At 44.1% G+C, this 11,155-nt stretch overlaps 1 protein-coding gene across 1 annotated transcript; it reads left to right on the top strand.

The window, feature by feature from the left end:
- Positions 1–6,277: 6,277 nt before the first annotated feature.
- Positions 6,278–7,228, top strand: LOC130367257 (olfactory receptor 5V1-like). Its single transcript, XM_056569662.1, has one exon. It carries the CDS (start codon positions 6,278–6,280, stop codon positions 7,226–7,228), a length of 951 nt encoding a protein of 316 aa, XP_056425637.1.
- Positions 7,229–11,155: the final 3,927 nt, after the last annotated feature.

The following is an 11,155-nucleotide window of genomic DNA, read 5'->3' as shown; positions in this document are numbered from 1 at the left end:
GATTTTCCGGGGTGTGTCTACTCTGTCTTTTTGGTGTGTGAACACGCTCTGATTTCCCGGGGTGTGTCTACTCTGTCTTTTTGGTGTGTGAATACCCTCTGATTTCCAGGGGTGTGTCTACTCTGTCTTTTGGTGTGTGAACACGCTCCGATTTCCAGGGGTGTATCTATTCTGTCTTTTTGGTGTGTGAACACGCTCCGATTTCCAGGGGTGTGTCTACTCTGTCTTTTCGGTGTGTGAACACGCTCTGATTTCCAGGGGTGTGTCTACTCTGTCTTTTTGGCGTGTGAACACGCTCCGATTTCCAGGGGTGTGTCTATTCTGTCTTTTGGTGTGTGAACACGCTCCGATTTCCAGGGGTGTGTCTATTTTTATACCGGACTCATTAAAAAGAACGGCTATATATTGTCACCATAGATGTCAGGATCAAATGTGAACGATCCTCAATATATCTCAAATAAAAGTAATTTTTGATATGGGGGTCCAGTCACCACATCCCTCGGCATCAGGAGCGGTGGTCATGTGCTTAAGTGGTCGCTGTAATAAGTTTATGTGACGGTCAGCAGCGGGAGTAGGTATGGAGAAATTTGTTATCTGAGTGTGGCTGGTTGATACCATATATCGTTTAGCCCCTATCAATGACAGTTCTGATCTATTTGGATGGCTGTATCTTTATGTGTCTACACGACTGTAATGGCATCCCTGGAGGATACGTTTTGAGTACACTCTATATATCTTTGAGGTCAGCTATAGAAAGAGACATACTCTGACTACTGTGATTTTATTGAGACCATAATAAAGGTCTGAGGATACATCACTGCAGTCTGCAGCTCCAAAACCCGAACAGACCATTTGATTATCTCTTATATAAGCAGAGTCTAGTAATGTCTATCTATGTATTTGCTTTATTTGTTGCTTATATGTTTTATATGCTGCTCACATATAACTATTTGTTCTAAATCGACCACAACCATCTCTTTACCCCTGATGAACCGTATGTTACTACCCAGTTACGGGGAAACGCGTCGGGTTAGGATGTAATATTGGGGACTGTCCCTACAATTATCGCACCTTGTGTATTGACTGTGAATTACTGTTTTTATGGGGATTTATATACTGTATTCTGTAATATGCTATTTGTAATAAAAGGAAGATATTTTAGCTATTGGAGATTTTGATTTGTTAGAATAGACACACCCCTGGAAATCAGAGCGTGTTCACACACCATAAGACAAAATAGACACCCCCCTGGAAATCAGAGCGTGTTCACACACTTAAAGACAGAATAGATACACCCCTGGAAATTAGAGCGTGTTCACATACCAAAAAACACAATACAAAATAAAACAAATATTCTGCACAGATTTGCTTACCTCCCACAGTGAGTTTCCATGCTATGCTAAAAGTTGTTATGATGTGTAACTTGTATTTTCTGTAACTTTATAATCTTTTATTCTGATACAAAAGTTGTTAAAGAGTTAACTTTTTCTCTGTATATAAGTCCCCTCCCCTTCCTGTGATTATCATGCCTGATGAAGCCGCCCATGTGCGGTGAAACGCGTTGCATTTTAATAAACCTTTTATACTCACCTGATGTGCCTGTTCCAAGTCCGTGCCGTAAAAGACCCACCGCACCTTTGAAGTCCATTTGTCAGGATCAGCATCTGACATGAACTAGGCACCTCATCTGATCTTTCCAGGTAGAGTTCTTCTCTTCCTCGCCCCTCATTTTGCTGTGGTGTATTTGGGACTAAGTTATTTTTAATTGTCACTGAACGTTGCACAAACCTTTAACATCTAATAGGAAATACATGGTGCTGCAACTTTCCAATATACTTGTATTAACGCAGTAGAAATAAATGGTGGCACTCACCACTTCAGCATGGACAAGTATTGTATATAGCTTTATTGGGTGCAGTTCAACGGTGCAGACACTTCTTGTCAAGGACAGGCCGTGTACCTATCCGTGACATGAAGTGTCTGCACCGTAGGACTGCACCCAATAAAGCTACATACTTGTCCATGCTGAAGTGGTGAGTGCCACCATTTATTTCTACTATTACTATTACATCTATGGACTTAATTACCTTTATGGGACCGCACCGCAAACACAGCACAGTGCTTGGCTATTTAGTAATGCTGCTGTACGCCTACCAGCATCTTGCAAGGTGATTCGAAGGGTTGTTGTGCCAACTACTCTAACTACACTGTTATGTTATACTTGTATTAAGGGGGTACTCCGCTGCTCAACGTTTGGAACAAACTGTTCCAAACGCTGGAGCCGGCACTGGGAGCTCGTGATGTCAAAGCCCCGCCCCCTCATGATGTCCGCCCCAACCCCTCAATGCAAGTCTATGGGAGGGAGTGTGACATCATAAGGGGGCTATGACATCGCAAGTTCCCGGGGCCGGCTCCAGCGTTGGAAACAGTTTGTTCCAAACGCTGAGCAGTGGAGTACCACTTTAAAGATTCTATAATGACAGGGATTGTTCCACAGGTCTGGCGCTTAGCAAATGTGGTACCAATATTGAAAAAGGGTTCAAAATGGATCCTGGGAACTATAGGCCTGTAAGTTTAACATCTGTTGTGGGTAAGATTTTTGAGGGTTTTCTGAGAGATGCTATTCTGGAATATCTTAATAAAAATAACCTTCTGACACAGAACCAACATGGGTATATGCTGGATCGGTCTTGTCAGATTAATCTGATCATCTGTGAGGAGGTCAGATATAGATTGGATTGAAGCTGTAGATGTGATATATCTGGACTTTTCTAAGGCGTTTGATTCAGTGCCACACAAAAGGTTAGTACATAAAAAAAGGATGCCGAGACTATGAGAGGGTATATGTAAATGGGTTAACAACTGGCTCAGTGATTGGAAGCAGAGGGTGGGGTCAATAGAACTTACTCTGGTTGGGTGACTGTTAAAAGTGGGGAATACAGGGGGCAGTACTGGGACCACTGATTTTCAATATTTTTATTAATGACTTTGTAGAGGGATTACGGAGTAGAATTTCTATATTTGCAGATTCTAAAAACAGGAGAGAAGGCGCTCCATAGGGTAATACCACCGGAGATGGGGGGGAGGGGAGAGTAAAAGCTAATATTAAACTGCTCACCCTGGGTGGTTGTGTAACCTCATACACAACAATGGAAATCGCTTGGATACAAAGGTCCGTCTGCGGCCCTCCTGGTGTGAATTCCACAACGTATAGGTACAAGAAAAGGCTTCAGTATAGGGTGCAGGAGTACATCGGCGCTGAACGGACCCAGGACACAGCAGGTAAGAAGGTAAAATCCAATTTATTTGATGCAACGCATTTCCCTGCACAAGTGCAGATTCATCAGGCATCATGCCTGATGAATCTGCACTTGTGCAGGGAAATGCGTTGCATCAAATAAATTGGATTTTACCTTCTTACCTGCTGTGTCCTGGGTCCGTTCAGCGCCGATGTACTCCTGCACCCTATACTGAAGCCTTTTCTTGTACCTATATTTGCAGATGACAGTTATGCACTTGGGCTGTAAAAACAAAATGTACAATTATGTGCTAAATAAAAGACATTAGGTAAAACTTCTACCGAAAAGGACTGTAAACTCTACTTTAGTGATGAGTGCCAGGCAGCTGCTGCCAAGGCTAGGAAAGTCATGGGATGTATTAGGGGAGGCATAGAGGCTTGTGACAAGGGCATAGTTACCTCTGTATAAATCATTAGTCAGACCACATATGGAGCATTGTGTCCAATTTTGATAAGAAGGACATAGCCGAACTGGAGAGGGTGTAGAGGACAAAGATAATAATGGTATTGGGGGGGGGGGGGGGGGAGGATTACAGGACCAAGACAGGTTATCACTTGGGGTTATTTGGTTTAGAGAAAAGACGTCTTGGGGCAATCTGATCACAATTACAAATATATGAATGGACAGTACAGAGATCTTTCTAGTGATCTTTTTTATACTTAGGCCGGTAACCATGACAACGGGGCATCCTCTACGTCTAGAGGAAAGAAGGTTTCACCATCATCACAGACAGAGATTCTTTACTGTTAGAGCAGTGAGACTATGGAACTCTCTGCCACATGATGTTGTGATATCTGACTCAATAAACAAGGGGGGTCTGGATGTTTTTCTGGAAAAATATAATATTACAGGATATGGATACTAGATTTATGGGGATAGAACATTGATTTAGGGATTTATTCTGATGCCTCAGCCTCATGTTTTTTTTTTTTGCCTTCCTCTGGATCAACACAGTAGAGTTTTAGGTTGAACTCGATGGATGAAGCAACTATGTAACATAAGAAAATGAGCATGCTTAATCTTGTCCTCCTCTGACCCCTATAACTCTTTTATTTTTCCGTACATGTAGATTTTTGATGGATCATTTTTTGCGCTGTAGTTTTTATCAGTACAATTTTTGTTTTTATGGCACTTTTTGATCACTTTTTATTATTTTGTTTTCTGGTATATTAAGTAGCCAAAAATCAACAATTTTGGTATTTTTTTTAATGGATTTTTATGTTGGCTATTGACCGTACAGGATCATTAATATTTTATTTGAATCATTTGGAAATTTCTGCACACTGTGATACCAAATACATTAATATTTATTTTTGTTTGTTTATTTGAAAAATGATAAAAAGGGGGTTGATTCAGACCTTATAAATTAACTTTTATTAACACTATTTTTTCACTATTGTTCAGTTCCTATAGGGGACTATTACAACAAATTTTTCCATTCCAAACACTGTTCAATGTTTTGCCATAGCACAGCAGTGATCTGTGTTATCGATGATTGTATTAGGGCTGAGTCCCGACTTCTGATAGCAGCCGTTACTCACCACCTATAAAGTGAGCGCAGTTTCGGAGCTTGCTTTATACCCCCGTAGTACGTCTGTGCCGTACATGTATGGCAGATGTCATCTAGGGGTTAAAATGTAAATGATTACTTGTTTTGCAAGCAACCAGGGGTCACTCACTATACTGGGAAAAATACCAACACCCCCTGGTTTTCAAAGGCATTTTGTCTATATACTGGATGGAATTTGGAAAGTGAGACCTCCAGCAGTACCACTTGTCCCTATCACACTTTTATGCTGGCTTTTTTACCATCTAACATAATATACAGGAGATAAGAGGTGGCCACTGATTGGTCGGCACACTGTGCGCGTTCCCAATGCCTCCTCCTGTGTCTTGACAAAAGTGGAGGCTCCCTCAGCTATAGTAGCCAGTATCATGCTTATAGTACCTGCCCAAAACCAGGTTAAGATAGAAAATAGCCATGCAGGCACCATGGGACCTCTAGAAGTGGTTGGAGGGGTTGGATCTATATTTAAAATGCCCAGCCTCATCTATTAGCCATGAGGGCACATGACTGCCCAAAACGCATCCATGCCATCTTCTTGTGTCTGCTGTTTTTTATACCATTGTAAATATGTTTTAGTGATCATTTGTAGGTATGCCGGCTCCCAATAATCAGCCGGTGTAAAAGGGCCACCAGTGAGCTGGCAAATAAGAAAATGACCCCTGGTCAGAGAGATTGGAACTCTTACCAGGAGCCTGTTGACCCATGTGAAAGGGACAGACTGTAGGTGGGGAGGAGAGCACTCAAAAGGCAGTACAAAGTACAAAGCAAGAATATAAGAAATCTTTTCAAAATGGCCTTTAAACGGGTTATGCAGACTTTTTTTTAAAAATACAATAATGCTGGGGCGGAGGGATAGAAAAAAAAATCTTACCTAGCCCCGGTCTCCTGCTGGTTCCCTCATCTCCCTTTTGCCTGTGTCTGGTCCCCGATCTTCTCTCTTCTTCCTGCATTCAAGACAAGCTCTGATTGCAGGTCATTCCGGCTCAGCCGTTTACTGGCCACAGCATTGTCCTGTCAGTGATTGGCTAAGGGGGCAGGTCCTGCACTCAGCGCTTGTTTCGGATGCAGGAAGAAGAGGGAAGATCAGGGCCAGACTGAGCAAAAAGGGTATGCACAGGGGACCAGGGCTAGGTAAGTATGTTTTTTTTATATATATTTTTTCTTCCGCCCTAGACCTTTTCCATTTTAGGCTGACCGGTGGATATTGTAAGTGTGGTGGGAGTTTGTTGAATAATGGAGTGGACTTTAAGATGGAGCAGTAGGGAGGGTTTCTGGTGCAGCCAGTTGCTTTACAGTCATACACAAGTCTGGTATATTCTCCTGAGACACATAATTATACATTTGAGACAGTTTTATTTGGCCTTTTATCTATAACTAAGACTCAATACCGAAACTTTCTGCCTTCTAGAGAATGCACAAGAGAAATCAGTCAACCATCACAGAATTTTTCCTCGTGGGATTTGGAGACCTCCACAATGTCAAGATTTTTGTTTTCACTATTTGTCTGATCATCCACATTTTGGCTCTGACAGCAAATATCCTGGTTATTGCCCTGGTCGGTGTAACCAAGAGCCTCCACTCCCCCATGTACTTCTTTCTCAGCCAGTTGTCCTTGTCTGAAATCCTGTTCACCAGTAACATTGTGCCCAACATGTTATGGCTGATACTGGTGGGAGGAGGAAAAATATCCATTGCTCGGTGTATGGCTCAGTTTTACTTATTGGGGGTTCCAACCATTGCCCAATGCTTACTGTTGGCGGCCATGTCGTTTGATCGATATGTTGCCATCTGCAGACCATTACACTATGCCATTATCATGACCTTCATTCATCAGCTTCTGATGGTCGCTTCCTGCTGGTTTTTGGGATTCACCTTGTCCCTTTTTATATACATTTTTTTACGAAAGTTAAAATTTTGTAATCTTGACATCATCAACCACTTCTACTGTGATATTGCTCCTCTTCTACGACTGTCCTGCTCCAATACGTCTGCTGTAGAGCTGGTCACTGCTGTGGGCTCCTTTCCAGTCCTTCTGACCCCATTCATGACAATCGTAGTCACCTACATTATAATCATTCGGACCATCCTCAAGATCCGCTCCAATGTTGGGAGACATAAAGCCTTCTCCACCTGCAGCTCCCACCTGATCATTGTGTGCATGTACTACGGGACATTGACATCCATTTATATCTTCCCACCAAGAGACAACTCCATAGATCTGAACAAAAGTCTCTCTGTCCTATACACACTGGTGACACCATTGTTCAACCCTCTTATCTACAGCTTGAGGAATAAGGACATTAAAGCTGCCATTTTTAAAAATATTCAAGCTTTAAGGCTAAGGAAAGCAGAGAAATCATAGGGACTTGAGTCCCTGGATATAAAGTCATATTATGTTTTTTCTGTATTTCTATAACTGGTCTTATATACACTGATTAAATATAGTACGTTGTGACCTAATCCGAGGGCTTGAGAGTTAATTTCAGATAACCCTCGAGCCCTGGAGATGATTATTCTGATGAACCATAAGTAAAGAATAACCAGGGCTCAAGTCCTACAGTAATGAATGGGAACTGAGTGACAGTGACATCTCCAGCATTCATATTTAGGGGGGGCACATGGGGGGCCAGTGACAAAAGTGGGGGGGGGGCAATTTTAAAACATGTGTATATATATATACATATACACACACCGTGCAGAACATGTTTAATAAAAATAAAAAAATCAGATTTTTGCAGACTCGCTCTGCAAACTGCATTCTCAGGTAGGCAAGGTTGCCGCACTGCTCGCTCCACTCATTCCCTCTGCAACCTGCTTTCTCAGGTAGATGATCGGCCCTCATTTACTATTCTAAACCCGACTTGTTTTGTCGGGTTTTTTTTGGCGCATCTTTGTCTGCGCCATGTCGCAGACATCGTGCACCAGTCTGCGACATGATGCAACATTTTTTACCGACGGACCCGATGTGGATTCTCCCAAACCCGAAAAAGGGGCGTAACCCAACATTTCTGAGCTTTCCCACATATTTATAAAGGTTTCCAACCCGAATTTGTTGAATTGTTGTGGATTTTTTCCCGACAACTCAGAGGAGTTGGAAACCAAAACCTACAAAACCCACGAGTGACAAACAGGATGCGACATAATAATAAATACCAGGGTAAAAAAGCAATCGGGTAAGAAAGCAAGATAGACTTACAACCTTATTTTCTAAGTAAATGAGGGCCGATGTGTAGCCGTACTGTCCGCTCCACTGGCTCCCTCTGCAAACTGCACTCTCAGGTAGGTAAGGTGTAGCCACACTGTCTGCTTGCTCTGCTCCCCATTTCTTGCTCAGGTCCCCCTTACTTGCTCTGCTCTCTGCTCCCCCTTACTTGCTCAGCCCCTTACTTGGTCAGCCTCCCTTGTTTGCTCAACCCACCCTTACTTCTAAGCACCCCCTTATTTGATCAGCCCCCATTGGCTCAGCCCTCCTTACTTGCTCAGGTCCCCCTTACTTGCTCTGCTCTCTGCCCCCCTCTACTTGCTCTGCTTCCCCTTACTTGCTCAGCCTCCCTTGTTTGCTCAACCCCCCTTACTTGCTAAGCACCCCTTTATTTGATCAGCCCCCCTATTGGCTTAGCCCCCCTTTATTGCTCAGCCTCCCCTGTTTGCTCAACCCCCCTTACTTGCTCAGTCCCCCCTTACTGCCTCTGCTCCTCCTTACTTGCTCAGCACCCTATTAGCTAAGCCTCCTCTTAAAGCTCAGACCCCCTTATTTGCTCAGTCCCCCTTATTAGCTCAGCCCTCCTTACTTGTTCAGCCTCCCTTGTTAGCTCAGCCCCCCTTAAGTTATTTGCTTAGTCCCCCTTTATTAGCTCAGCCCCCCGTACTTGCTCAGCCCCCTTATTAGCTCTGCCCCCCTTATTTGCTCAACCTCCCACCTTATTTGTTCAGCCCCCCCTTAAGTTATTTCGTCAGACCCCCTTATTTTCTCAGACCCCCAAGACCCCCTTACTTGCCTTTCCTAACTGCTACTAACTGTCCTAACTGCCCTTGGCTCTTCTCACTCTACTCCCCTTTCCTTGCTCAGTTCCCCTTACTTTGCCGGGGTCCTGCCACTGGGGACCCACACGATCTCGGCTGCGGCACCCCAGACATCCGATGCACGAAGCGAACTTCACCCTGTGTCGGATGACTGGCGATATGGGACAGAGGCTTGTGATGTCATGGTCACACCCCGCTCGTGACGTCACAGTCATGCCCCCTCAATGCAAGTCTATGCATAGACTTGCATTGAAGGGGCATGGCCGTGACGTCACGAGCCTCCGGCGCTGCATCCGACACTCTAAACTAATGCCAGGTGCAGCAGGGAGATTGCGGGGGTCCCCAGTGGTAGGACCCCCGCGATCAGACATCTTATCCACTATTCTTTGTATAGGGGATAAGATGTCTAGGTCCTGGAGATGACAGTCCAATAGGTAAAAAGTACCTAGGGGGAAAGGCAACATTAGGCCGATATTCAGCTACATAAGTAAATTATAACTTTAAGAGTGGATAAAAGACTTCAAGTTCCAGCTTCCATGCAAGAAGGTTGCTAGGTGATCTTCCTCCCCGACTAATGGTGAGGAGTCCTATCTGGGACTGTTTACAAACAATGGGCAGTGGAGGTGGCACCACACCTTGCCCATGGCATACAAAAAGTGACTCTCCAGGCCTCTTTTGAGAATCTTCAACCTGACCTAAACAACATGGCACCATTTTTACCTCTGACTCACCAGAAGAGGTGGTGTGGGCTCTGGATTCTGGGCTCTAGGACATGTCTGTTGCTGACCAACACTAGGAGAATCGTCGACCTACTGCTGCCCCTTCTGTCCACCCAAAACTCAAAGAGATCCCCAACAGGTAAGGGATAGAAGGGCAGATAGGGGATAAGATATCTAGGGACGGAGTACCCTTTAAGCTATGGGTTTGGTATCACACCAATGCAAAGCTTACTCAGAAATGGCAACAGGTAGGTGTCTGGACATCTACCGGCCCAGTGAGGTAAAGGGTTTATGGTGGCGCCTGGTGTCAAGAAGGGAAGGAAAGAAGCCTCTTCTCCTCAGGAAAACCATCAAGGACAAATTGACATTGTGCAGGAAGTACAGGGATTGGACTGCAGAGGATTGGGTACAGTTATCTTCTCTGATGAAGTCCCTACCCGACTGTTTGGGACATCTGGAAGAATGATTCCCTTTCGTCCTAACCAGCAGCACAAGCGGGGGTGTTCTGACCCTGTGAAGCAGGCAGGATGGTGGAATTTTTAATTCCGCCCAAGTAATTAAGCTTTAATTACCCTTCCCATAAAGGGCCTCCTCCCACAGGCCACATTGCTTATTTTCTGTCCTGTGCGGACAGCAGGACGGTGCAGGCTGTGTTTTTATTCAGAGCCTACATGGAGTAATATTTTTCCCTTTCTAGGGTTTTTTCTTACTTTTTTGCAGCGCTTGGTGCTCTGCGGCACCCTCTGGGTCTCCCGTGTCTTTGCTGCGGTTTGCGGCGGAGCTCCGAGTCTGTCATTGCGTCTCCGGTTGCCGGCGCTGTTAGCTCGGCGCTACTTATGCCCTTTTGTTTTGTTTATTTTCTCCTTCGGGCGATTCCGCCCTTGCCGGCGTCTCCTCTGGCTTCTGCTCTGTGTGCAGAGCCGCGGGACCGGAAGTACGTCATCTGACGACTCCAGGTCCGGCGTTATTTCTTTCCAGCGTCTGAGTGTGCTCATACTTAAAAATATATATTTTATACATTTTTTTTTCTCTTTCATCGCTTCACAATTAGGTCAGTTCCTGGGGGCGGGGCCTATTTACATTTTTGGCACCCTTTCCCCTATATATAGGCAGCACTGGCCTCTCTTAGGCCTCTTGCTGCTTATCCAGCTGGACTCCACTCTGTTGTGGTACCAGCTGTATTTGTGATTTTTTTGCAGAGCATTATCTATCTCATAGGTAGTTTTTCCTTCTGTTGCGCTGCAACAAAGCGGTTTCAGAATTCTTTCTAACCTGATTCCAGAATAGTGTTGGGCGCGAATATTCACATTTCTAATTTTTATTGCGAAAGTCACAAATTCACAAATATTGCGAATAAATTTGTTATATATTCAAAATTACGAATATTCACTTTTTTCTGCATATGCGCATATGTGAATATTCGCATATGCGCAAATTCGTATATCTGAATATTTGCATATTCCTTCATTTCACTTGTGGGCTAATTAGAAGGATGCAAATACACTTATCAGAGGTTATCAACAACATCCCTAGCAACCATTAGTAAA

This window comes from Hyla sarda, chromosome 4, assembly GCF_029499605.1.
Source record: "Hyla sarda isolate aHylSar1 chromosome 4, aHylSar1.hap1, whole genome shotgun sequence".
Taxonomy (NCBI): domain Eukaryota; kingdom Metazoa; phylum Chordata; class Amphibia; order Anura; family Hylidae; genus Hyla; species Hyla sarda.
This window is presented reverse-complemented; position numbering and strand designations above follow the sequence as displayed.

Excerpts from the sequence above, each read along its gene's own strand:
- LOC130367257 (XM_056569662.1), top strand. The coding sequence starts at position 6,278 with ATGCACAAGAGAAATCAGTCAACCATCACAGAATTTTTCCTCGTGGGA.